The 27824-nt window shown below is 42.5% G+C and overlaps 1 protein-coding gene across 1 annotated transcript; it reads right to left on the bottom strand.

The window, feature by feature from the left end:
- Positions 1-236: 236 nt before the first annotated feature.
- LOC117490591 (spidroin-1-like) lies at positions 237-12210 on the bottom strand. Its single transcript, XM_034140352.1, has 29 exons — positions 12198-12210; positions 12047-12100; positions 11932-11964; positions 11798-11848; positions 11426-11461; positions 10843-11298; positions 10700-10747; positions 10262-10315; positions 9956-10036; positions 9819-9842; positions 9338-9358; positions 9108-9134; positions 8941-9000; positions 8417-8584; positions 8019-8246; positions 7888-7926; positions 7712-7762; positions 7378-7614; positions 7022-7072; positions 6647-6937; positions 6510-6551; positions 5338-6000; positions 5204-5221; positions 4773-5114; positions 4390-4464; positions 3304-3354; positions 3083-3106; positions 2667-2732; positions 237-1645 (listed from the first exon to the last, which is right to left on the bottom strand). Exons 1-29 carry the CDS (start codon positions 12208-12210, stop codon positions 1602-1604), a joined length of 3348 nt encoding a protein of 1115 aa, XP_033996243.1. The 3' UTR covers positions 237-1601.
- Between the last annotated feature and the right edge of the window lie 15614 nt (positions 12211-27824).

Here is a 27824-nt window from a genome sequence, read left to right as displayed (position 1 = left end):
ATAATGTCAGACTGCTGCTCACACTTTTTAAGCCTACCCAGGCCGTAGCCTCACTTGTGGTTATCACACCACACATTAACATGTTAAAACCAAAATCTGCTTCTGACTGTGCAGCTTCCTATTTTTACCTTGTGCCCCTAGTGCCCCAAACTCCTCCCGACTGTTTCACATGTCAACAATTATTCTAGCTGCTTTAAAATAACAATAACCTGACACAACAACTGTCATTGGTCATTTTTTTTATTTCAGAGATTGTCTGAAGTGTACAAAAGTGCAACATTTTCTTCATAGGCCACATAAAGAATGCAGATGTTAAAAACACATGTTGAGCTAGATATAAAGACACAAATGTAAGCTCAAATGCAACATGACAATCAATTACACTTTCTATCCAAATGACATTACAATCACAATGTAGTAAACAAAGCACTTGTAATAATTCTAGCAATACACACGTTTTAAAACTTTGGAAACACACACAAAATAACTCAAATATTTAATACTGTATTAATGCGCTTGAATTCTTAAAATGAGACTAAATAGAATTTCCTGCTCTTTGTCAGCATAATTTAAAAAAGACTAGCAAACGTGAACAACAGTGTTAAAGGAGGTACATTAAAAAAAGAAAAACACAGTAATTAATGCTCTTCAGATGCCATTTAAATGCCATATCACGTATTCCAATCATATTACCTCACATACATCCTTATAACAATGACAAATATTTATGTATGTTTACACCAAAACCTATTAGTGTTATGTAGCTATAAAACGGTGCTTATAAAGGTGTGCACAGAGTGGAAGAAGTGTTTACATCTGAGGACCTTCAGCCTCCACTGTCGTCAAAATGAAAACAGACTCGCATCGCACTAGAAAAAAAATCCACTTGAGTCCATTTTGTTCACACTTTTCCCAAAATAGCAACAATCTGTTTATTTCTCTTTATAGACTTCACAAGTGTTTGCACTTTGATGTAAAAGCTAGAAACAGTGAATTAATTTAAGCATTACATCTGCTGACTTGAACAAAGTCCAGTCTAACTGGGTAAGCATTTTTTTGTTTTTTAAAACTTTTTGTCAGCATGCAGACGGGTCTGAAGGAGCTGCCCTGAGGGTGTCCTTGGTATCAGGATTCATGGGGATACTCACACAGGAACACAAATGGTGTTCAACAACAATACAAAAAAACACAGTTGTATTTTAGTACAGCTTCAGAAGACATGTGGTACTTATTTGAGATGTTCTCAACCTGCTAGTTGGGATCCCCAGCCTCAAGGTGAATTATGGAGAAAATAAGTTGCCATTATAACGAATGTATCCCCTAACCTAACCTAGTTTTGAAAAGGTGAACATTAAAACAACATGAAAAGAACAGATTTCACAACAGCATGAAACCATCACCTTGTTTTGAAGAATCCCAACCCTAACAGGTTGAGAACCATCACTCTTTTTTTAAATTGTATCAAATCTAAGCAAATGAAAAGTGTATCATGTGGAATGTGTTGAAGCTTTAGCTCCTATGGTAGATAAGACATTTACGATCTAGATCATGCAATAGCACCACTGTTGGTTTAATGAGGTAACTTCCTGTCTGCCGGTCTCTCACTTCCTCCTTCGGCCACAGTATTTACCCTGGCAGCCGGCGCCTGAGTACAGAGCAGAGAAAATGATTCTTCACATGATAGAGCAGGCATACTTCATATGTAAAAACTAAACTGTAAACATGTATAGATCATTCCACATGAACACATAAGTTCCCGCAAAATATTTGAATTACTGTATCTGAATAATTATTTAATATTAAATAAAAAACGTTTGTAAACTTAAGACATCAAATTTAGTCAACTTAAAGGTGGGGGGATGTTATTTTGGAGAAACCAGCTCGAGTGCGCTAGAATTTGAAAGTACACAACCAGAAAAAATCTGCCTCTTCCTTCAGACTTCCTTACCGAGCCCCTCCTCCAACACACACGAACGCGCACATGACCAATGAGAGCACGAGATAAGTTTGTGCACGAGATGGAAGGCTGACAGGCAGGTAGGCCATCCAGTTATTTTAGCCAGGCCGGCTCAGATGATTGGTCGTGCTTTTTACAGTACTACAGCTTCCACAGATGACATTTTTTTATGTATTTATTGTCAAAGCATTTAATGTATTCATTGCTATCGGGATGTTAAGAGCATTCCATGGAATATAACAAAAAGTGTTTCTGAAATAAATTACATACCCCACCTTTAAGTTCAGTTAACTAAAGATAAGTCCTCGTCTCAGTCAAAAGGGTCAGTTTTGTTATTTACCTTGCGCAGTCACGTAGTTCCTGTATTTGTGGTTGTTATACTACAGTGGGGCAATTCTTGAAGTGTCAGTTCTCGAAAAAACATGCTTGTACCAGACTAAGAGTGCAAATTCAAAGTTAACAGTCATCATGGTTCGTTTCAGAGGAAAAACTAAGTGTGAACCACTTCCATCAAATACCATTTCTTTAAACTGGAAGGAGGAAGTTGATTGCTCCGCAGAACATTAATTCAACTGAAGTTACTACAGTTAAAGTCAGAATAAATCATGAGTATGTGTGCTGGAATGTTTCAGAATCATATCTAGGCATTTTAGTTGAGTCACACATTTCCATGAGAGTGTTTTACTGTGTACAAAGTGTAAGGTTTTACCTCTGTAGCCCCTAGCTCCCAGTAATGCCTGCATGGCTGCATATTTGGCTACCATCTGTGCCTTGGCTAAAGGACATACAAGCAAAGAGAAAAGTTATTCTGCACACATACAGCCTCTTTACAATGAAACCACTACAGATTATAAAAGCATACTTGACTTGATACATGACTTACATTTTCCTAAACAACTTAAAACAATTATCAGCCTTTTTAATTGTATTTTTGTTACTTTAAGTCACTTAAGTAATCAATAATTCCATTGTCAAATATTCTGTCTTTTGTGCTTATGAGTAGGAAAAGCCTCAACATTTAAAACTAAAAGATTACTTAATGAAACAAGGAAATACTGTGTTATGTGTCAGTGCTAAAGCTAATTAGAGCATGCTCATCCCAGAGGTCACTGTGTGTTTTCTTACATTTTTGTCCGGCACCCGCATATCCTATAGAACAATAACAGGAAACAGAGTCATGATAAACAAAAGGTCATCTTTACAATGGTCTCATGTGTTATCTCATGAATTTTTTCAATATTTAACATTTTTAAGAATATTTACTGCTTATAGTTTTTAAACTTTTCAAAGAATATACTGTGGGATTAAAAAACAAAAGGGAGTATAAAATTGACCAAGTGTTTTACCTGGATAGTTTCCACCAGCCACCCCACCAAAGCCAGGGCCAGCGCCCCCTGCTGGAACAAGACACATTACAGCAGGGGTGTCAAACTCAAATACACAGTGGGCCAAAATAAAAAAATCGGTACTAGTCGAGGGCCGGACTGGTTCAATCTTTATTGCAAAACGTATTGAAATTAACTTGTTGCACATATTAAACCTGGAACTACAGTAACAAAGCTTAAATGATTGCCTATAAAAACAACTTTAAACATTAAATAATCAGTTGCATTCATTTCTTATGGCTCTATCTGCAGCTTTTCCGGAGTCATTTCTTATGATTACATTTTTCCACAGGCTATCAACAGCTTCAAAAAAACAATTTCCCTCAAAGAAAAAACCAAACATGCCCTGTTGTTGCAAGAAAAAAAAGTGCAAAAAGGAAACATCCATTTAAACTCAATTTGCTGCTCTGTGATGCTAGTTTAAGCCAGATACTTGGCATCTCATCTTGGGTGCAAGTTCATCAATGTTTGGGGTCAGGCTCTGAGCTGAGGAAATCCTCAGGGTTGACTGAAGGTGTGCGTGCAATATACCGGCAGGCCAGATCTAATAGTAATTAAAAATTATCCTGCGGGCCGAAATTAAATCCACCAAGGGCCTGATTTGGCCCCCGGGCCTTGAGTTTGACACGTGCATTACAGCATACATACTATACATTCACTAGAAAACTATACAATATTACTCTTTATCCAAACTTGGTGTATCTACTGTATCATTGAAACATTTACTACCGATTGTGTGGAGGTATGGGGAAACCAATATAACTATTAGAACATTCAATGTAAAAAGGGTAGGTATAAAAAGCTTAGTCTTCACCTACACCTTTTTGGACAATATTTATTTATTTTCCTTATATTATTAATGTATTTATTTGATCAAAATAAATTGTTTCTGCTTGATTATTACTACAACACACGTCTCTTTATAGAACAGCTCATCAAAAAGCAGGACAGAGATTTACTGTAATGCATTTGTTTTCAAATATTTTACTGTAAAAATGCAAAAGAACATGCTCTTGTTTATTGTGTCAGTGCTCCTCCTAAACTGACCTGGTAAGCTGCCTGCACCTCCTCCTACACCCTGACCTGTTCCCGCAGGACCTCCTGCTCCTCCTGCTGCACTACCTGGACACACGTGAGTATAAATGCAAAGTCAGTCAAAAAGCAGAAGATAACACACAGCATTAGAACTGCAACAATTAGAGTAAATATTAGATAGATGTATGATCATTAAGCAGAGTAAAGATGAAAATAAGGCAACTAATAAATAAACATAGAACAAAGATGGAGACAGAAGATGTTTACAGTCAAGTTTTATCATGTGGATAAGGCTTAAAGTGTATTGTAATTCTTTGTTCTGGTAAATATCCAGTAGCGTAAAGAAATTGTATCAGTCATTTTAATGAAATATGTGCATCCGTTGAGAACTTTACCTGGTCCATAGCGGCTTCCTCCCAACGACGAGCCGTAACCTGATTTAGGAGGCTTCCTGTTCCCAAGTGCTTGGCCACCAGGTCCAATTCCACCCGCTCCTCCAGGTCTAAAACCCCCAGGCCCAGTTCCAGCACCTCCTGGGCCGACGCCCCCAGTTCCAGCACCTCCTGGGCCGACGCCCCCAGTTCCAGCACCTCCTGGGCCAACGCCCCCAGTTCCAGCACCTCCAGGCCCATAACCCAAATTGCCTGTCCCTGTTCCAGCTGGTCCATATCCTCCTGGGCCATAGCTTGCAGGTCCAGCTCCTCCAGGACCAGCACCTATACCGCCTCCTAATCGTCCTGCTGGGAAACATCCAAATATATCAGCACATCTAAATACTTTATGAATCAAATAAAATCATCATCCCTAATCATAACCCTAAACTCACCTGCGCCATACCCATAACCTGGAAAAAAGCAGATGAGAATCAGTTACTCTTCTATATTCTATATCGAGTTTCTCCTTCTGTACAAAGTTTATGAATCACCTTTAATGTATGTTACTTGTATTATCAATACTTACCAGATTTAGAAGGTTTTCTTTTTCCGTAACGTGGGCCTCCTGGTCCGTAGCCTCCAGGTCCTGTGCCAGCACCTCCTGGTCCGAAACCTCCAGGTCCTGTGCCAGCGCCTCCTGGTCCGTAGCCTCCAGGTCCTGTGCCAGCGCCTCCTGGTCCGAAACCTCCAGGTCCTGTACCAGCACCTCCTGGTCCGTAACCTCCCGTTCCTGTGCCAGCGCCTCCTGGTCCGAAACCTCCAGGTCCTGTACCAGCACCTCCTGGTCCGAAACCTCCCGTTCCTGTGCCAGCGCCTCCTGGTCCGAAACCTCCCGTTCCTGTGCCAGCGCCTCCTGGTCCGAAACCTCCCGTTCCTGTGCCAGCGCCTCCTGGTCCGAAACCTCCCGTTCCTGTGCCAGCGCCTCCTGGTCCAAAACCTCCAGGTCCTGTACCAGCACCTCCTGGTCCGTAACCTCCAGGTCCTGTGCCAGCGCCTCCTGGTCCGAAACCTCCAGGTCCTGTGCCAGCGCCTCCTGGGCCGTAGCCTCCAGGTCCTGTGCCAGCGCCTCCTGGTCCGAAACCTCCAGGTCCTGTGCCAGCGCCTCCTGGTCCGTAGCCTCCAGTTCCTGTACCAGCGCCTCCTGGTCCTACTCCCCCAGGCCCATATCTGCCAGGTCCAACTCCTGCACCTAAAAAACAGGCATAGTTGAGCTTTTTACTTAAAAGCTGCTAGTATTATATTATTAGGGAGAAAGCGAGTATAAGCAGCCCGTAGATCCGGCATATTTCAAATATAGTTGTTGATTTTTGGAGCAACAGAAAGGCTTAATATTGACAGTGTTGGTGAGTGTTTTAGTTCTATTCAGCTTAAATTAAGTGTTCCTATGGTTGTATTTGTCTGTTAATAATAATAAGTAGAAGCAATTACCTTGCTTTACTTTAAAGAAGGTAGAAGTACTGCTCTAGTCTGCCAACTCAATGTTCAATTAGAATTAGTCTACAGATTTAGATATATAGGAATGTGTCAAGATAAAATACACAGTTGGTACACAGAACAACAAAAGTATCCATGTAGCACTCTTTGTTCTTAATAACTTTGTTCCTAGTCCTGATTGTATTTTTAATAATTGAGGTAGTTATGATATACAGACATAGAGATAACCCCTAAACAAACTGCACATTTTAAAGTGTTTCTCACCTTGTCCATAGCCTGTTCCACCCAGAGAGGATGATCCATAGCCTATCAGAAGAAGTAACCAGCATGAATATACAGTAATGACCTATGCCATTTCAGTAAAAAGTATTTATAAGTGTCATAATTCATGACTATTATACCTGATTTGGCAGGCTTTCTTTTCCTTAGTCCTTGACCTCCAGCAGTATAAACGCCATGAACTACTCCGGCTCCTCCAGGTCCATAGCTGCCTGTTCCTGTGCCAACACCGCCAGGACCGAATCCGCCTGGCCTGGTTCCGGCCCCACCTGGTCCGGTCCCTGCTGTGCTTGGCCCATATCCTCCTGGTCCAGTTCCACCAGGACCGTAACCAGCAGAACCACCAGGACCAACTCCACCTGGTCCAGTCCCGTAACCACCAGGCCCGTAACCACCAGCTCCTGCCCCGTAACCTACAAGCAAATATTGTTTAAGTTCCAGTTCACTGTATAAATGTTTGACTTTGTTCTCTGCATATCTGTTAAATAATATCCTACGTTTTGAGGGTTTGCCGGTGCCCTGTCCTGGACCTGTGCCGTATCTAGAAACTGAATAACAGATAGGATAAGTTAAGATAAGTTAAGGAAATACTTTAACCCCAACATGATACTTTGTATATCAATTGCTCACCAAAAGAGAGACTGTAAATTTTTTGAGATCGTATTGTAGTGTTCTAAGAGTAAGGTTTTGTTTTCTCAGTGTTTTTTAATCTTCGTTCACTTTGGAGGCTCGTGAGAAAAGTGTTCTTCAACAATTTAAGGCAAGGTAAATAATTGATATATGAATGATAATTTTGGGGATCAAATATTCCTTTAACCAATATGTTAATGATGTGCTATTTAGGTCAACTTACCAACAGGACCCACACCATATCCCCCAGGTCCAACACCAGCTCCAGTTCCAACTCCGAGGGTCCCAGCACCCCCTGGACCTCCACCACCAACGCCCCCTCCTCCATAGCCTCCAGGTCCTGCACCATATCCACCTGGGACAGCCCCATAGCCTCCGGGTCCTGCACCATAGCCTCCAGGACCAGCTCCATAACCGCCAGGACCGACCCTACCCTGCCCCGCGCCGAGAGTCCCATATACTGATGGAAAGAAAAAACATAACAAGCATCATGTAGCTTATTTCGAATCCCAGATACTGATTAAAACAGGAAGAATATAGTTGACAGTTTAGCAAACCTTTGCCAGCTTTTCCCTGTCCTACTGCAGATCCAGTCGGGTAACGTAAGCCTGAGAGAGATACACCATGATTCATTGAATCTTACATTTTTAAAGAAGATGAACTTGCTTGAGTATTTCAAATATGACATAATCCATTGCAAATACAAATGCCATGATAGAGTTGGTTTACTCACCTCCACCTGGTAAAGCTCCAGCTCCACCAGCACCATAGCCTGTAATGAATACAGTGTGAGCATCATTGTAACATGTGCATGTATGTTTGGGTCACAAACATTTCAGAGATCAAAACATGGCAGCTGCTCACTTTTTCCAGGTTTAAATGCTCCTGTTCCTACTCCACCAGCCCCAGGTACCAAGCCTGCTCCTCCAGGACCTCCTCCAACACCACCTTGGCCTCCAACTCCTCCAGGACCTGCTCCAACTCCGCCTGGACCTCCTCCAACTCCTCCAGGACCTCCTGTCACCCCCCCTGCTCCACCTGGTCCACCTGGTCCACCACTTGCACCTCCTGCTACAGTCCCATCAGGTCCCTCTGTACATTTAAGAAATAAACTGATAAAATTAACTTTTTTCTTTAGTATGAACATTTTCAGTTACTACCTCTGAGTCATTGTTATAGACGTTTGATACAGATTGATGTATAAAGGTGTCAAATGTAATGCAGTCAATGTGGTGTTTACAGTCATACGCCAAAAATGTCACCTTTTGATGGTTTGGGTGTTCCCCCAACTCCACCGGCTGCTTCTCCTGGTCCAACTCCAGTTCCTGTTGAGCCACCTGAAACACCTCCTGTTCCTCCTGCACCTCCTCTCTCTCCATCAGGACCTCCCTCTCCATCTCCTTCACCGGGCGTGTCACCTCTGGGGACACCTGCAGATAGAGCATAGAAAACCACACCTGTATTTCAGCTAGAAGTTAAACTGCAATCAAGAACAAAGCAACTCAGTAAGTATTAAACTATTACATAAAAAACATCATTACAGCAAAGAGGCCTGGTGAGTGTTTTTTATTCTTCATGTTGATCCCTATTAGCTTTCACAAAATCCACACAAAAACAATACCAAGGTTCATGTATATATAAAGTTTAAAATAAGTCTGTTTGGCTTATGAATAGCACTCATTAGAGGTAATGTAATACGTTGCTTTGTTTTGTACCATTGTCAAAATGCTGTTGGGTAATAGATAAATAAATTATCCTGAAATAAATTAGATTTCATTTTATTGACCTGGGGGTTTGAGAGGTTTGGCTCCTGGCAGTGTCCCACTTGAAAGATCCCCATCAGAACCTACACAATTAAATCAATTAACAATACAGGAAGTGCAAGTTTCAACATCTGGTATATATTTTGGAAGTACTGTAGTATTTTTAGAAGTGTAATGCAGATTTGCGTACCACTTGGTTGCACAGCCTCACCTCCAACTAAAATAATAGAAATACAGATTATCATTCAGGTGGAGAAATATTGTGATCAGCATCAAGATGAAAAGGATTTGTGATAGCGTGACATGCCACTGTATCTTGTGAGGCCAATTGATTGTTTATACTGTGCTGTTATTAAGCAATAGTCCATTTTGATTAACATCTCATAAGTAACATATTGAGTGTACTTTATTTCAACTCACCAGGAGCAGCTCCTGTGGAACCTGTAGGATATGAAAACAAAAGGATCAGCCTTGTTCATTCCTAGTTTAAATTAAGCAGAAACACTTGTTGGTCTCTTGTATGTTACATGCAGTATTTGGGATAGTGTGGATATATTGGTCTTTTAATTTTGCCTTGTAAATATACAGAACATTAAATGTTAGAGATGGTAAATGGCATCAATGTAGAACAAAAATGTCCAGCAATGATCCAAAGGTCTGTGTAGGCAGGGCTTTTTTTTAAGTATTCCTGGATCCTTGGTGGGGAATGTGTTTTCTACTAAACCTCAAAGTCCAGTTGAATTAAAATATAGTGTTTGGAAATGTCCACATGGTGGCACTATCCAAAACAAAAGCCTAGATGCACTGTTATTTTGATGTCTGGCTGACTAACAGATGTACTCTGACAGAATTAGTTTGCGGACAAACATGCAGAAACTCTGGCTGTAAAATAAACACTGACCTGGAACGTCTGTCCCATTGAGGCCTGTTCCAAGAAAATCATTAAGAAAAAAGATGAAAGACAACAACAAATAGTAGCAGAATAAATGAACACCTTAACTTTTTCTCTTGAATTTGTAGTTGAAATGACCAAGATACCTGGTTTTGCTCCAATGATGGGGATTCCTGTTCCACCCAAGACGTCTCCATCACCTCCTGCTCCCACAGGTCTGCCAGCCACTGAAAGAATAAATGCAAATAAATAAGAATTAGTTGCATATTTAGTATTCTCGATTTTATTTTCTCCAGTGTTTCCTGTGTAGTCTGTTGGCCATCTTGTTTAACCATCAGTTTTCTATACCGAAATACTTGAATTTTACAGTTGTGATATTCGTTGTCTAACAATCTCAAAATGTGTGAATTTAAGGTAAGAAAACACAGGTTTTCCAGCAAGTTTAGACACACCTTCTCCTCCAGAACTTCCAGACCCCTCTATCACACTGCCGGCGCCGCCATCACCTGGAATAAGGTCAGGGAGATTTAAAAATGGTACTGCATATAAAAGAGCTTTTGATGTGAATGTAAACGGAATAAATCAAACAAAGACTGGCATAATCTTTTAACTAGAGAGTTCACTTAGATGAACACAAGATGGGGTCTCCCTCTCCCCTTCCAAACAAATTGAATCAAACTCAGTTGCCCCTCCCTTACAGGCGTAACATTTTCTATTATTTATTTTTATACTCTGGAACCTCACCTCAATTTATCTCTTTTTCATTCTTATAAAGAATATTTTATAGTATAACAAATGCATTGGGAACCCTATGAGTAAATGTATTGGGATAATATGTGACGAAAATGTGTTACAGTGTCGTGCTGCATTTTGCTAAACTTAACAAATACCTTCTGATGCAGGAGCTGGTGTTCCTCCTGTGGCTCCAAGTCCTCCTCCTGATCCAGGAGACACAGTTCAACACACTTAGATATTCCAAATAGTTCATGAGTAACCAGAATGTATATACTTAATCCTTAACACAAAGACTTACCACTGGTTCCAGTTGCTGTCCCTGCACCACTACTTGTGTCAGTGCCATTTACTGAAACACCAGTGCCGGTCCCTGTGCCAGGTCCTGCAGTACCAGGTCCTGTTGTCCCAGCTCCTGTTGTCCCAGCTCCTGTTGTCCCAGATCCTGGAGTACCAGATCCTGGGGTACCAGATCCTGGGGTACCAGATCCTGGGGTACCAGATCCTGGGGTACCAGATCCTGGGGTACCAGATCCTGCGGTACCAGATCCTGCGGTACCAGATCCTGGAGTACCAGATCCTGGAGTACCAGATCCTGGGGTACCAGATCCTGGGGTACCAGATCCTGGAGTACCAGATCCTGGAGTACCAGATCCTGGAGTACCAGATCCTGGAGTACCAGATCCTGGAGTACCAGATCCTGCCGTGCCGGTCCCATTCCCAGATCCTGCCCCCGGTACAACTCCACCAGGTTGAGCTACAGTTTATATAATAGATAATATGGTAAATTAAAAAGATGTCCTTATAAACAGCTCTATTCTTTAGTTCAAACATCTATAAAATATACACATAATGTTTTACTTAACAGAGTCTTGTCAACTTACCGTACTTAGCAGCTTTTGATCCAACTGTTCCATAGCCTGATGATCACAACAAATACAATTGATGAAATATTGACTACTCGTGTGACAAAAAACACAGTGATTTATTTTAACTCTTGACATGACACAACAAACTGTTTGATTCACTTACAATTCATGTTTGGTTCAAGACACCTTGCTACAATAGAGGTCAATAAAGGAATATGTCATACTTTAATGTGTTCTAGACTAGTCTCCTTGTTCATAACCCACTATACAATGACACAATAAAACTCATCTGGTGAAAGAAATTCCATCAAGAGGTTATCATTGAAAAAATCATTTGAATTGCTCTCGGCTTGCAGGGCTTAACGTTATCAAACATAAACAACTCACCTCCTCGGCCTGCACCTCCTCCAAGAACTCCGCCAGCACCTACACCTAAACCTGGATCATAAATAAATGTTTTAGTTTTTATAGAAATGTTGATCCATCTTGTTTTAGAGAAATACAAAATAAAATTGTAATACCGTATTTAGCGGCTTTTGATCCAGCTCCATAGCCTGCAGGAAAAAGAAAGGCAAGTTACAACTCATCTTAATTTGAGTTCTTCAAGATTTGTCATGGACAAAATAAAAACGGAACCTTGTCCATATCCAACTCCTGGTCCTGTACCATAGCCTCCACCTGGTCCATACCCTGCCCCAGGCACTTGTCCAACTCCAGGCCCATATCCACCAGGTCCATATCCGGTTCCTTTTCATGAAAGCCCAAGGGAGTTTTTATATTAGCCGACGATAGAGGGTCATTATGGCACTTAAAACATGTAGTCTCAAAATAGGATATTGATGATATCAAATGAACTAAAGAATTCCAAAAAGGGAAAGAAGTGTAGAATTTGTTTCCAATATGTTGTTTTTCTCTTCATACCTCCAGCACTGCCTGGTCCAAAGCCACCTGGTCCCAGTCCTGCTCCAGGTCCACCACCGGTTGATACTCCAACACCTCGTCCTGGAACCATTCCTCCTGCTCCGAGCCCATAACCAGGCCTTTTGGTCTGTCCTCCTGCACCCAGGGCACCTCCAGCACCTCCTGCAGAAAGCAGCATTATATCGGGAAATATGAACCAACCTGACGAAATGAACACTCTAATGACAAACAACAGGATGTGTTCATGGCAGATATATTGATATGTTATTGCTGGTTAAAGGTTGGTTGATGATGAGCAGACAAAAGTATATTCTTACCATATTTTCTGGCTTTGGCACCAGCATAACCTACAACATGTAGACACATCAAGATATAATAAGAATAATAAAAACAGTATCAACTGGTCTAAAAGCTTCTATTTGAAATCAGACATGCCTTTTTATTTTAATACATCTTTATTTTTCCTCCTACCTCCAGGTCCGTAGCCAGCACCTCCAGGCCTGACTCCTCCTCCTGGTCCATAGCCTGTACCAGCTCCTCCAGGCCCAACTCCTCCTGGTCCGTAGCCTGTACCAGCACCACCAGGCCTGACTCCACCTCCTGGTCCATAGCCTGTACCAGCACCTCCAGGCCCAACTCCTCCTGGTCCATAGCCTGTACCAGCACCACCAGGCCCGACTCCTCCTCCTGGTCCATAGCCTGTACCAGCACCACCAGGCCCGACTCCTCCTCCTGGTCCATAGCCTGTACCAGCACCACCTGGCCTGACTCCTCCTGGTCCATACCCTGTACCAGCACCACCAGGCCCGACTCCTCCACCTGGTCCATAGCCTGTACCAGCACCACCAGGCCCAACTCCTCCACCTGGTCCATAGCCTGTACCAGCACCACCAGGCCCAACTCCTCCAGGACGTGTTCCTGGACCTCCAAGTGCTCCACTTAACATGCCTATGGGCAAAACAGTCATTAAAGTAGTCATGATATTCTTTGTGGAAAACAAGTACACAAAAATAATAGAGTTGATTTGAATTATATTAAAATAATATGACTATAATTACCATATTTACGTGCTTTGGCATCGGCATCATATCCTTTAACACAAACATAGAAGGCTTATTAAACATGTGTATTTGTTAATGCAATAGAGCTCTGTCTACTAACTGGATAGTGTCTCCTAAGCCATAACTATTGGCACATTTTCCGAAAACCATCAAACTTCTAGTTTATAATTACCTCCAGGTCCTGTTCCTGTTCCTCCTGATCCAGTTCCACCTGGTCCGTAACCTGTACCAGCACCACCTGGCCCGACTCCTCCTCCTGGTCCGTAGCCTATACCAGCACCACCAGGCCCGACTCCTCCTCCTGGTCCATAGCCTGTACCAGCACCACCAGGCCCGACTCCTCCGCTTGGTCCATAGCCTGTACCAGCACCACCAGGCCCGACTCCTCCTCCTGGTCCATAGCCTGTACCAGCTCCACCAGGCCTGACTCCTCCTCCTGGTCCATAGCCTGTACCAGCACCACCGGGCCCGACTCCTCCTCCTGGTCCATAGCCTGTACCAGCACCACCAGGCCCGACTCCTCCTCCTGGTCCATAGCCTGTACCAGCTCCACCAGGCCTGACTCCTCCTCCTGGTCCATAGCCTGTACCAGCACCACCGGGCCCGACTCCTCCTCCTGGTCCATAGCCTGTACCAGCACCACCGGGCCCGACTCCTCCTCCTGGTCCATAGCCTGTACCAGCACCACCGGGCCCGACTCCTCCTACTGGTCCATAGCCTGTACCAGCACCACCTGGCCCGACTCCTCCTCCTGGTCCATAGCCTGTACCAGCACCACCGGGCCCGACTCCTCCTCCTGGTCCATAGCCTGTACCAGCACCACCGGGCCCGACTCCTCCTCCTGGTCCATAGCCTGTACCAGCACCACCAGGCCTGACTCCTCCAGGAAGTGTTGCTGGACCTCCAAGTGCTCCACTTAACATGCCTATGGGCAAAACAGTCATTATAGTAGTCATAATATTCTTTGTGGAAAACAAGTACACCAAAATAATAGTTTCATTCAATTATATTAAAATAATATGACTATAATTACCATATTTACGTGCTTTGGCATCGGCATCATATCCTTTAACACAAACATAGAAGGCTTATTAAACATGTGTATTTGTTAATGCAATAGAGCTCTGTCTACTAACTGGATAGTGTTTCTTAAGCCATAACTATTGGCACATTTTCCGAAAACCATTAAACTTCTAGTTTATAATTACCTCCAGGTCCTGTTCCTGTTCCTCCTGATCCAGTTCCACCAGGTCCGTAACCTGTACCAGCACCACCAGGCCCGACTCCTACACCTGGTCCATAGCCTGTACCAGCACCACCAGTCCCAACTCCACCTGGTCCATAGCCTGTACCAGCACCACCAGGCCCGACTCCTCCTCCTGGTCCATAGCCTGTACCAGCACCACCGGGCCCGACTCCTCCTCCTGGTCCATAGCCTGTACCAGCACCACCAGTCCCAACTCCACCTGGTCCATAGCCTGTACCAGCACCACCAGGCCCGACTCCTCCTCCTGGTCCATAGCCTGTACCAGCACCACCAGTCCCAACTCCACCTGGTCCATAGCCTGTACCAGCACCACCAGGCCCAACTCCTCCACCTGGTCCATATCCTGTTCCAGCACCACCAGGCCCAACTCCTCCAGGACGTGTTCCTGGACCTCCAAGTGCTCCACTTAACATGCCTATGGGGAAAACAGTCAATATAGTAGTCTTGATATTCAAAGTATACAAAAATAATAAAGTTGCATTCAATTATATTAAAATAATATAAATATAATTACCATATTTACGTGCTTTGGCATTGGCATCATATCCTTAACACAAACAAAGAAGGCTTATTATACATTTGTATTTGTTATCGCAATAGAGCTCTGTCTACTAACTGGATAGTGTCTCTTAAGCCATAACTATTGGCACATTTCCCGAAAACCATCAAACTTCTAGTTTATAATTACCTCCAGGTCCTGTTCCTGTTCCTCCTGATCCAGTTCCACCAGGTCCGTAGCCTGTACCAGCACCACCAGGCCCGACTCCACCTGGCCCATAGCCTGTACCAGCACCACCAGGCCCGACTCCTCCACCTGGTCCATAGCCTGTACCAGCACCACCTGGCCTGACTCCTCCTACTGGTCCATAGCCTGTACCAGCACCACCAGGCCCGACTCCTCCTCCTGGTCCATAGCCTGTTCCAGCACCACCTGGCCTGACTCCTCCTCCTGGTCCATAGCCTGTACCAGCACCACCAGGCCCGACTCCTCCTCCTGGTCCATAGCCTGTACCAGCACCACCAGGCCCGACTCCTCCTCCTGGTCCATAGCCTGTACCAGCACCACCGGGCCCGACTCCTCCTCCTGGTCCATAGCCTGTACCAGCACCACCGGGCCCGACTCCTCCTCCTGGTCCATAGCCTGTACCAGCACCACCGGGCCCGACTCCTCCTCCTGGTCCATAGCCTGTACCAGCACCACCGGGCCCGACTCCTCCTCCTGGTCCATAGCCTGTACCAGCACCACCGGGCCCGACTCCTCCTCCTGGTCCATAGCCTGTACCAGCACCACCTGGCCTGACTCCTCCTCCTGGTCCATAGCCTGTACCAGCACCACCAGGCCTGACTCCTCCAGGACTTGTTCCTGAACCTCCAAGTGCTCCACTCAACATTCCTAAAGGCAGAAAAAGCCATGTTTTATAAGCTATTAAATGTACTTTATTAGATGCAAGTAAACAGTAATAAGTTGCATGTAATTAATTTATATAATATAATGATAATTACCATATTTACGAGCTTTCGCATTGGCATCATACCCTTGAAAACAAACATATTAATCATACATTACTTTTTGCTAAAGCAATGCAATCTGTAAAATTACCATATTGTGTAATTTAAGCAACTACTTTTAAAAGTGTACCTTCATTCATAACTGAAAGGCACATTAATCTACTGATTCATAATTACCTCCAGGTCCTGTTCCTGCTCCACCTCTGCCAGACCCAGTGCCGCCGGGCCCATAGCCCGCTCCTCCAGGTCCAGTCCCAGCACCACCTGGGCCATAACCAACCCCAGAGCCAGGTCCCACGCCCGTGCCAACTCCAGCTCCTGCTGCCGGTCCTCCTCCAATCCCTCCAGCGGCACCAGTCCCTGCACCGCCAGGACCATAACCTAGACCACCTGACCCGGTACTGGCACCACCTGGGCCATAACCAACCCCAGAGCTAGGTCCCCCGCCTGTGCCAACTCCAGTTCCTCTTCCTGCTCCTCCAGCAGCAGCAGTACCGGCACCACCTGGACCAAAACCAACCCCAGAGCCAGGTCCGACTCCTGTGCCAACTCCAGCTCCCCCTGCTGGTCCTCCTGCTCCGAGGCCTCCAGAGGCACCAGTGCCTACACCGCCAGGCAGACCTGGAAAGTTAAAGAAATTTTTCAGCACTACAGAAGAAAATGGGTGGTTGTTATTTTGTTATTTTGATTAATGACTCACCATATTTGCGAGCTTTGGCTGAGCCTGGACCATAACCTATGGCACAAAAAATATCCAATTAAACACTCAGTTAAACACTAAATGACCGGTGCACATTTTTTATTATAATAATTGTTCGAAATATCCCAGGAATAATATATATATATATATATATGGGATATAGTACATTCTTTGACAAATTCTTTGATAGGTGAATCCTGAACTTTACTGTCCCTTTTAATAGCCCTAAAAATGTGCACCACTGTTCCAACTCCACCTCCAAATCCTGGTGCGACTCCAGTTCCTCCTCCTGGGAGTCTTCCGGCCCCAGCCCCCAAAGCACCAACTCGACCAAAAGCACCTCCACCTGGTCATGAAAACAGATGAGCTTAGCTTATTATTGCAACACATCAAAATATTACGTAACCGGCATATTTTTAATAATATGTTGACGCCTCCACCAATGTGTCTTTACCGTATTTAGCTGCATATTTGGCTGGATTCTTCGATTTGCCCGTCCCTGCAAGTTAAAGAATAAATCATTTTCTATGTTTCAGCCTTTGCATTTATCATTGACGTTCCTTAACTCTACATGCAGCTGGGGAGTTTAATGCATCGCTGTTTCCAATATACCTGATTTTGGTGATATGAGAGGGTAACCACGAAAAACCCCAGGCAACTGCTGTCCACGTCCATCTGAGGAAGAAATACAATACTTGGATGATCATCCTGTGAAACTCAATTGCAGCCTTCGATAATATTTATTATTGTTAATAAATGATTTAATTCAAGTTAAAGTAATGCATTTGAAATCCCCTTGTAATATTATACAGGACTTTGTGACACTTACTGCCTGCCCCTCCTGGTCCAGCACCCCCCTGGCCAAGCACACCAGCCCCTGCAGAGAATAAGGCCAATATTTCAGTTTTTGGGGATGTAATCCAATTTGTGATGTTACAAGATTGATTAACATCGAGTGTATTAACACACCAGTCTGAGGTCCAAGTCCATTTCCTGTGGCCACTCCAGGGAGAACACCGCGGCCTCCAAAACCTAGCCAGGGAATATCAGAGGATAATTGCTGAGGAAAACTGATACAACTCTAAAAACACTGAATACTAATAGTTTAATATATGTTTATGTTGCTTGTGTTAAAACATACCTTGGCCTGGTACATATCCACCTTGATATAGTCCCGGCACCCCAAGTCCTGTGTGACAGCAAGCCCAGATTAAGAATGTTTTACAAAAAAAAATCAATATTTCTGGTTTAACAGAATGGATGTTGCAAATCCAATCAGGAAGAAAAATTGATTGTTTTTTTTACCTGGAACTTGTTTTGATGCTTTACCACTGCTCTTCCCTCCTGGACCTCCGCCTGCTGTGCCAGTCTGCGGCAGCATTGGAACTAAAACAAAAATCAAGTAAAATGTCACTTCAGTTGGGTATCTTAAGTGCATTTTAGTTTGGAACTTGTTCTCTATTGTATTGTATATTTAACTATACTATATAGTATTATATAAATCTAATTATCACCTCCACCAGGCCCAACTCCAGCACCGCCAGGCCCAACTCCAGCACCGCCAGGCCCAAACCCAGCACCACCAGGCCCAACTCCTGCACCACCAGTTCCAGCACCGCCAGGCCCAACTCCTGCACCGCCAGGCCCAAACCCAGCACCGCCAGGCCCAACTCCTGCACCGCCAGGCCCAACTCCTGCACCGCCAGGCCCAACTCCAGCACCGCCAGGCCCAACTCCTGCACCGCCAGGCCCAAACCCTGCACTACCAGGCCCAACTCCAGCTCCTCCAGGCCCAACTCCAGCTCCTCCAGGCCCAAATCCTGCACCGCCAGGCCCAACTCCTGCACCCCCAGGCCCAAACCCAGCACCGCCAGGCCCAAACCCAGCACCGCCAGGCCCAAACCCAACACCGCCAGGCCCAACTCCTGCACCACCAGGCCCAAACCCAGCACCGCCAGGCCCAACTCCTGCACCTCCAAGCCTATAACCTGTTCCAAAGGTAAAATACAAAATATTATATCTTTTCATATTTCAGTAATCATTAAACTATGTAATGATGAACAGTAAATACCTGTTTTAGGAGATTTGGGACCAGTTCTACCAGCTCCTGGGTATTGACCAGCACCTGGACCATAACCCCCTCCGTAGCCTCCATAGCCACCTGGGTCAGGATAGAGATTTGTTAATACACATATTTTGTTAAAGGTAAGCAATGGCTACAAAGGCCAGGATTGTAACCAGTGAAGGAGAAGAGAAAAATGTTCAACCTTATTTTTTGATGTTACAGAGGAGCAGCGTGATGCTGACTGCAGGTTGTTGTGCAATAGGTACAAAAGCATAAGCTAGTGCTATTTATGTTGTTCAAAGATTGTCATTGTTGCGTCAACAACCTCGCAATGGACTTACCTGACTAATGCACTTAATTGATGCACTCTTAAGGATATATAGATAACAGACCTATGCAGTTTAACCTGTTATTGGGTGTCATGTATAGATACAGACGTAGACAAAGCACTGACCTCCAGGTACGAAGCCTGTTCCAGCTCCTAGACCTCCGCCAGTCCCGAGGCCTCCAGCTCCGAGAACTCCTCCACCTCCACCGCCTCCTGCCCCGGGGCCTAATGGGCAGACCAAAGGGAAATAGTACTTGACAACGATACACTACATCATACATTAATTAATCCAGTGTGTCCACTTTGCAACTCCACCCTTTTGTAATGTTTGAAGTGTCCGTGTTTGACTTGAGAACTAAATATCCTATAGGGTTTGGCTGTAGACGGGTCAGTTACAATTACAAGTCTGCAGAGAGGGAAGCAAGGCCTGTGTAGGGAGATGTCTAAGAAAAAAAAATGGCTCTTTGTAATAAAAACTGTTGCCACGTTAAGCTATAAAATAAATTCCCTCGTTCCCTGTTAAAAATAGTCTGGGTTAGGCAGGTTATGCCATTGTTAAGTCATTTGCTTTGACTTTATTCTGAGATATGACATCTTCACCTTTCAAGGCTCATTAAACTCACATTTCATTTATTGATTATTTGTTTACAAAATGTAAAGTAGTGAAACATTTCCATCCCGGTTTCTCAAAGTCAAAGGTGATGTCTTAAAATGACCACAAACCAGTTTAATAGGAAAGAGAAAAGCAGGAAAGCTCAATGTTTCAGAGGCTGAAAACAACACTTTTGGCCCATTGCATAAAAAACAACTTTATGAATTGATTATCAAAATAGTAAGCGATTATTTTTCTCTTCATTGAATAGTCTTTGCAGCTCTAGCTAGTACACATGGTGCTGCATATTGAAATACAAGATATTGAACCAGGTCAGTCTTCTGAAGAGTTTGCATAGCTTTTAATTGGTTTTGTGGATTCTTGCTTCCAATAATAGTGTTTCTTAATGCATGCCTCCAATTGCTTGTTCAGGTGAACCAGGATGTTTTTGTCTTACTCTTCAGGGGTGTTCAGGGCAACACAAGCACACTTTGAGGTCATTATTGTGTACCACTGCGGCCTCTCTTTTGGAAAACTGGAAAGTGTGACACAAGTCTGTTTCCTGTGCTTACACTGACCCGTTTTCTATCCACCAGTAACATGTTTGGAATTCAAAAGGTTACACAAAACTGAGGTTTAACCTCTGAGCGTCGTTTAAATATTATCACCAACATTCCTCATTCTTAAAGGCAACTTGCAGGTTTTTCGTAGGAAAAACAGAGAGCCTGAAATTCCAAAGCAAATCAGTCTTTCTGACTGACGTGATGACTTCCGTCCTTTATCAGGGACCTGCCATGCCTAATGCATTAGCCTTTATCACTGTATGTGTGCATGAGGGTGGGTGGCCCTTCAACAACACCATATAACCTTGAGGTAATGAGGAAATGAAATAATGGTACATGTATGTAATCCTTATCCTGCTGCATTGAATTAACCAAGGAACAATATTTTGAGTACAGGGGCTTCCACTGGTCTGTGTGTGCAGAGCACAGAACTTCCTCTTATTGTGAATTTCACACGGTGCAAGTTAACATAGCATGCAATCTGTTGACAATGTATGTGTTAATACACAACTCTTCTTACCAGCATTAATCATTCTTAGCCAGCTCTCGTCTGATCAAACTGGGTTTGCACATTGTAATTTGTACAGGCAGCTCTTAATTATCCTACACTTATGGAAACCTCTTTTAAAGTTAGAGGAAAAATAGCCTAAAGGGGGTTATTATTTAGTGTACCCATTTTCAGTGTATTACTTACAGTAGATGGCGGTCCATATGCCACCAATTTGAAAAAACAGACAAGAGATACAGCAAAGAAGCTTAGCAATGTTCTGCAGCGGACTGGGACAGCAGGAAAACATATTCAAGCCACATAAATAAAATCAGATTCTGATTATTTTCACAGCTTTACTGTCAGACAGCTTCTTCAGACAAGCAACTGAAGCCGTCAGTAGTTTTGTCTCACAGAGCATGGGAGTTGCTTGTCTACCACTGTGATGATTGGTAAGTTAGTTTGTGTAATGTTTAGATTTCGGTTAATTTGGGTTTTGCCAAAGTCATGCAAAAACAAACTAACTGCCTGCCTGGTGCAGACTGCCATAAACTGTTGATGATACAGTGTACCTCATACTAGGCCACTTCAAAACACATCCAAGCTATTGCTTTAATGAACGAAAATGTCATATTTATTTTGTCTATTCTTTTACCTCTTACAACAAATTAACAAACCCTAATACTTCATCCTTCCAAGAAATGTATCTAACTATATCATTAAAATATTGAATTGAGGGAAAAAAAGAGAATTCCTTGCCTGTGCCTTGGTAGCACAATGGAAATCATACTAGACTTACTGCTCTACAGGTTATCAAAATGTCCATCAGCAATATTTGTCTTACCAGGTCCAACTCCTCCTGGTCCGACTCCTCCTGGTCCGACTCCTCCAGGTCCGAATCCTCCTGGTCTTTGACCACCATATCCTCCTGAGGAACACATTCATTGAGACATTTCCAGCAGATAGGCTGATGAGTGCTACTTCACAAATGCAGGTATAAAAAAACAGGTATTCTTTGGTTCCATTCACATATGAGACTAAAGTAGGGAAAACACACAAAATGCATGTAAATGAATGCACTCCATCTGAAGCTGATGCATTTAGGTTATTGTGGTATCATTTCATGTTTTCTCTCGTAAAACGTGACATGTCTGTCCTCATACCTTTGGTAACACTTTTAATGATGCCCATGTCTAAACTGCATCATCAACATACTTTAAATTCATTGTAATCTGTTAATAGCACTATGTAATCTTAGATATAAACTATTATACTTTAAACATTCTTCAAAGTATAATGATGTATGCCATTATAATAATGCTTATAACGATACTTATACAATGCTATAAGCAGATTATAACCCATGTCTGAATTTGGTTTATAACTCATTATAAACACAGGTGTAACTTTAAACTTAAGTCATAATCATTGTTGTTAAAACTTAACAGAAAACATAAATGACATTCACCTCCACCTGCTCCTGGTCCAAAGCCTCCAGGATCAGCTCCTCCACCTCCACCTCCACCAGGCTGAAATCCAGTGCCAGCTCCTCCAGGGCCGTATCCAGTCCCCCCCGGTCCAAATCCAGTCCCAGCTCCTACGCCAGCTCCAGCGCTGCCTGCTGTTCCACCAGCAGGTATATACACACCTGATATAAAGAAGCAGTTCAGTCACAGCAGATGACAATGGGATTTTTCAAGTTACTTTTTTCTGTTCAGGAAAACCAATTAGATTAGCCAATTCCAAAATGAAACACAGAGTTTAATGGTCAACATGTTTTTTGTTGAACGTGAAATGAGTCATCACTCAAATCTAATGAGGCATCATTTATTCCCCGTTGCCAGCACTCAATAAAACCCATTTCATTTGTCAAAGGATTTTATTAAACAAACCGGATCAAATGCTGCTCTAGCACAGAGAAAAAGTGTGTTTATATGTGTGCTTGTCTTGGCGATTATCAACCCTGGCCTCTCAGTTTCTCCGTAGCTGATAACAAGAACCCCTTCATCCAAAAGGCATGCATCGATTCATTGGTCATAATTCTCACACTTTTCTGCACCTATGTTTTGTTCCAAAAATCACGATAGCCAAAAATAGAAACACAGAGAGCGAAGAACTATAAAAGGAAAGGGTTTTATTTATTTTTTGATATCGCAGCCCAGATGTGAAAAGAATAGGTCTGTAGGGAATCCTGAAGAATGTGAGTTTCTGATCTCACAGTAATGCCATGTACAGCGCATTACCAACACACAGTAAATAACTTCACTGCTCACTCATTCTGCAGGACAGAAACCTCCTGCCCTAAAAGCTTTTTTATTGTTATGGAAATAATCTTTATTGAATGAAACATTGGAAGTGTACAACACTCATTCACCAGGGAGTTGAATAGTAGGCTATTTAATGTATATTTAAATAACACATGTGAAAGATTCTCGAGGGTTCACGGTTTAAAAAAAGTTTTTCTAGGGTGATTAATATCTCCTGATTGAATTAGTAATGTTTTTTTAATCTTTTTTCACTGTCCATGATATCATGCTGTAGCTATTATGTTTTTTAGACACTCTAACACTGTGTGGCTCCAGGGATGACAACGTACGACTGTCAGTCAGCCAGCTAGGTACTTTGGTGGAGACTGAATTATCTCAAGTCTATTAGATGGTTTGCCAGGAAATGTTGTACTAGTGATCACCAGGGAACATATGGACTATGATAATCTCATGGCTTTTCTTATAGGGCCACTAAGAGGTAAAAACCTTTATCTACATGACAAATTATCTCAACATTTATGGATCAGCACAAATGTTGGTCCGGACATTAATGGTTCCCAAGGGATAAGACTGTACTGACTCACGTCGCATCAAGGGCCACCATCGGATCAAAATCTAAATGGTTAACGGAGAGCTCCCCCAGGATCAAAAAGACCTAGTTCCTGTAGAGCTTTTTATCACTGTTGATTGTTTTCATGTAGGTCTAGATGGGTCATTTTTGGAGTTTGGGGTGAACTGTCCCTTTAATTATCAAAGTCAACTTTAATGTCAATCTTTCAGTTTGTGTGTACAGACAGAGAGATCGAAATAACGTTTTCCAATAACAATCCTTAATTATGTTATGGAGAAAAGTCTATGCATATATTCGCAACGTCACCTGTTTGAGTCCCTCTGGAGACCTACTGTATGGTCATGTCCTTCTGCCTTACGTCTCCCATTTAAAACAGAAACTTTGTGTCTAAAACGTAATCATCTTCATCACCCAGTCTGTTGTTTCCAACATTTTGACCATTGCTGTTACCATGAATATTCTGTGCCGAGAGGTTTTTAGTTTATCTATGATTCTACGTGACAATTAACAACTTAAGTACAATTACTCATCCTGTCCATTTTAGTAAAATCAAAAAATGAAGACTAAATGACCAATGAAATGTCTCCTAACTCTACAAAGCGTGCAGTGGTTCACCCTGATGCTGTAGGAATTCAAATTACACAACCGCCCAGAACAGCTTTTTAAAACTCTTCTGCTCTCGAGGAATAAGATGAGGGAAATCGTGTTGCCTCTGCCAACTCAAAGCTTACACAGTGAGGCAAGGAACTGGAGGGATGAGGTATGAAGGACACAGTTATCGTTAAAACGTTTAATATGGTCCATTAAAGTCAGGCGCAGCACCTCATTAAAAGATTTATCTATAAACTTTGTGTCATTATAACCTTGTTTCTACAATCTCACACCTCATGAGGAGGAAGAGCTGGAAGATAACAAGCAATGATATCATACCGTGGTTTTTCAAAGGATTGCTGTTCTTAAGTAAAGTGTTTAAATGTTTACAAGTGCTACAAAATATCATCCAGACAGACTGAAAAACGTAGCACTGCCTTTGTATATATCGTCTTTTAAATTGTTTGGAAACTACTTTAGCAAGGTTTAAAAATCATTTAACAAAGCAAACGATTTTGTTAGTTTTTCCGGAATAAAGCACTTCACTCTGAGAGAAGTTGGCAGTACTCCTGAATCTAGTTTTGATACTATAAAGGTAAACAAAAACTCAGTTCAATGTCCTCCACATTAAGATAATTAATGTTACAGGGAGACTTCAGATGATTTTAACCTTTGGTTCAGAGATTACCAATATTATATCATAAGGATGATGCCAGTAATAACTACTTCTATTACAGCAAAAATATTGTAACTTTTTTTTAAACCGCACTTAAATTTGATCAACTCTTTGGCTGATTTTTGCAGATTTCTTACAGTGTTCATTGCTGTACAAAACCTGCAATCTTTATCATCAACAATTATCTGCAGACAATTTCAAGAACCAAAACGACAAAATCTTTCGAATCACAGATTTCATAGAAATGTCACCAAACTACTCATAATAAGCATTTATCTGCAAACACTGCTACAGAAACCTGATGTGACACCTGATCTACAGGTGCTGCACCTCTGAGCATAGCACACATGCAGTAAAGGGAACCCACCTCCTTGCAGTGAAGGTTTCCACAGAGCCAGGAGAAAGGCGACTTGTAGGTACGTGGCCGCCATCCCTCTCGCCATCTCGCTCTCAAATGTCCCTCTCCTCTCCCAAGTTCCAGGTTTTATCAGGGCTCAACAAGGCCTTAAGAAAAAAGGAGGAGAAAATGAGTGAGAAAAGAAAAAAATGGGACAGAATGCAAGACAAGGCACTGTGTAATTGGCTAAGAGACACACAGGAAGAAAAGTAAGAAGGGGAGAGAGAGAACAGTGGATCACCTCATTAAACCAAATGGGTTGTTCTAACCCCCCAATGATGGTTGAGCTGCATTTATTTGGTTCTGTTCTGCCAGAAAAAGGGGCAGTATTAAGGGTGGGTGGGGGTCTGAGAGAGAGAGACACACACACACACACACACACACACACACACACACACACACACACACACACACACACACACACACACACACACACACACACATACACATACAGAACATGTATGAGAGGTAAAGGAGTCTGTGCATTGTAAAAGAATGTGGGCTTTTCCCTGCTTTCCACTTTCTAGACACCCCAAAAAGAACTGTGCCAGAGGTCCCTTATGGATTTCTATAATGTGTCATGTTTGTCAAATGAAGAAAAAAAAACACTGTAGTGACTCATTAAGATATATTTCATTAATCTTTGCTGTCAATGTATTATATGTAGCTTTAAAAACATGTGTGGGTTTCTTACATAAACGCATGGATTTGTTTACTTTTGTTTTCTGTGGGTCATACCAAACATGGTTATCACTATTTTGTAAAGCATATTCCCATTATACACATCCAAATAGTAAGAGAGAAAACCACCTGTTGCCCTGCAGAGTCTCAGCTGCCATAGAGCCACAGCAGTCAGCATACCTGCAAACAATCAGTGGATTTTATTTGGACAATGTGCTCTTGCTGTCATTATTCCCTGGTGCTGTCCCAGTTCCTGCGGGTTGATTTCTAAAGATGGTTGAAACATACTTTTTCTCTGGAGCTAATGGGCTTGAAACCACATACAGTTAATGAGCTAATGTCACCTTAAACACTGAGATGCTGAGGATGGGAGAAGCTTTTCCAGTGAGTGATTTGCACGTCCTTTGGCATTTGATTGTAGCTTCACAGATGAGGATGAATCATTTATATACATCTTTTTCCAGCTTGCTAGATATGCAGTTTGTTTGCTCACTGACTGCTGCCTAATCCACGAGATTCCACTTTTAAAATCATAAATCACAAACAACAGAACCAGCAGCTAAGACTTAATGTGAGTTACACCAGCCTGCACATGTTTCTGAGATGTGATCATGTAGAAACCTTTGGCTCTGAGTTTGGTCCAACACGGCTCAATTAGAAAAGGAGAATGTTGTATATTTGCATTTCTGCGTGAATGTGTGCATTGCCTAAATGTGTGTGTTGGAGAGAAAGAAAGAGAGAGGCAGAGCTACCTGAGCACCCATAATTGGTCTTAAACTGTAGTTTTATTGCGCTGTTTTCAGACCCAGTATGCTTTTTTTCAGCTTTGATGCAATCACATAGTTATGCAGTGAAATAATAATGGGGCAAGAAGATTGAAGAATGGAGGGAAAAATGAAAACTATATGCCTAGAGCCATATACTGCACATTTTGCACGGTCATTAATACAGGTGTGAAGTCAAGGCTCCGTGCAAGGGAAGTGAATTGTTAAATAATTCCCTCAGTGCGATCGCACAGACTGACTGTTAAAGAGCTTCGAACAGTGGAAGTAGTCGGAGGAAGCAACAAGTTGCAGAGTTAGTTTGTTCAGTGCGAAAATCCAGCCTGTTTATTCACTCTGAGAACTACTTTCCACTACAGTTGTATCCTTCGTGCGGACATAATTACACTTACACCTGCGCATGTTAACTCAGAGAGAAACATTTGCATGTTGTCCAGACGTTAATGTGTCGGAAAATCTAAAGGCATACAAGTCTGATGGAATAGAGACTGTAAGACTGTAAATTGGAGTTAATTAGTACTGTGTATTTTACGACATACTTTCAAATGCATGCAAAGAAGTGCTTGTTGGTCCCCTGATCCTAAGTTTAATTATACAAGGATTAGTTGAATTGCTGTTTAAAGTCAGCAATGTCTTGCAGCACATAGAAAAGCAATGATAGTCGTTCATATAATAGAAAACACAATGTTGAAAACAGTGAGACACTCAAAAACATGTTACAGGTTTCACCATATAACCTTTTCTTTTCAGAATGTCAGGACAGTTAGGAATAGTGAGAAAACGCATATATACCAAAAACGGAAGATTTGATTCCTGCATTCCTGCGTTTTGCTTTCGTACCAAGTCTCAGAAAAATGTTTAAATTGATAATTATTGTTATTATTCCACCTATCAAATTCTATTGTACTTTAATTACAGTGGAAACATGTAGACATGACTCATGTTATCTGCATTTG

This window comes from Trematomus bernacchii, unplaced genomic scaffold, assembly GCF_902827165.1.
Source record: "Trematomus bernacchii unplaced genomic scaffold, fTreBer1.1, whole genome shotgun sequence".
Lineage (NCBI taxonomy): Eukaryota > Metazoa > Chordata > Actinopteri > Perciformes > Nototheniidae > Trematomus > Trematomus bernacchii.
Note: the sequence above shows the minus strand (reverse complement) of the source record. Positions and strands in the feature narration are given on the sequence as shown.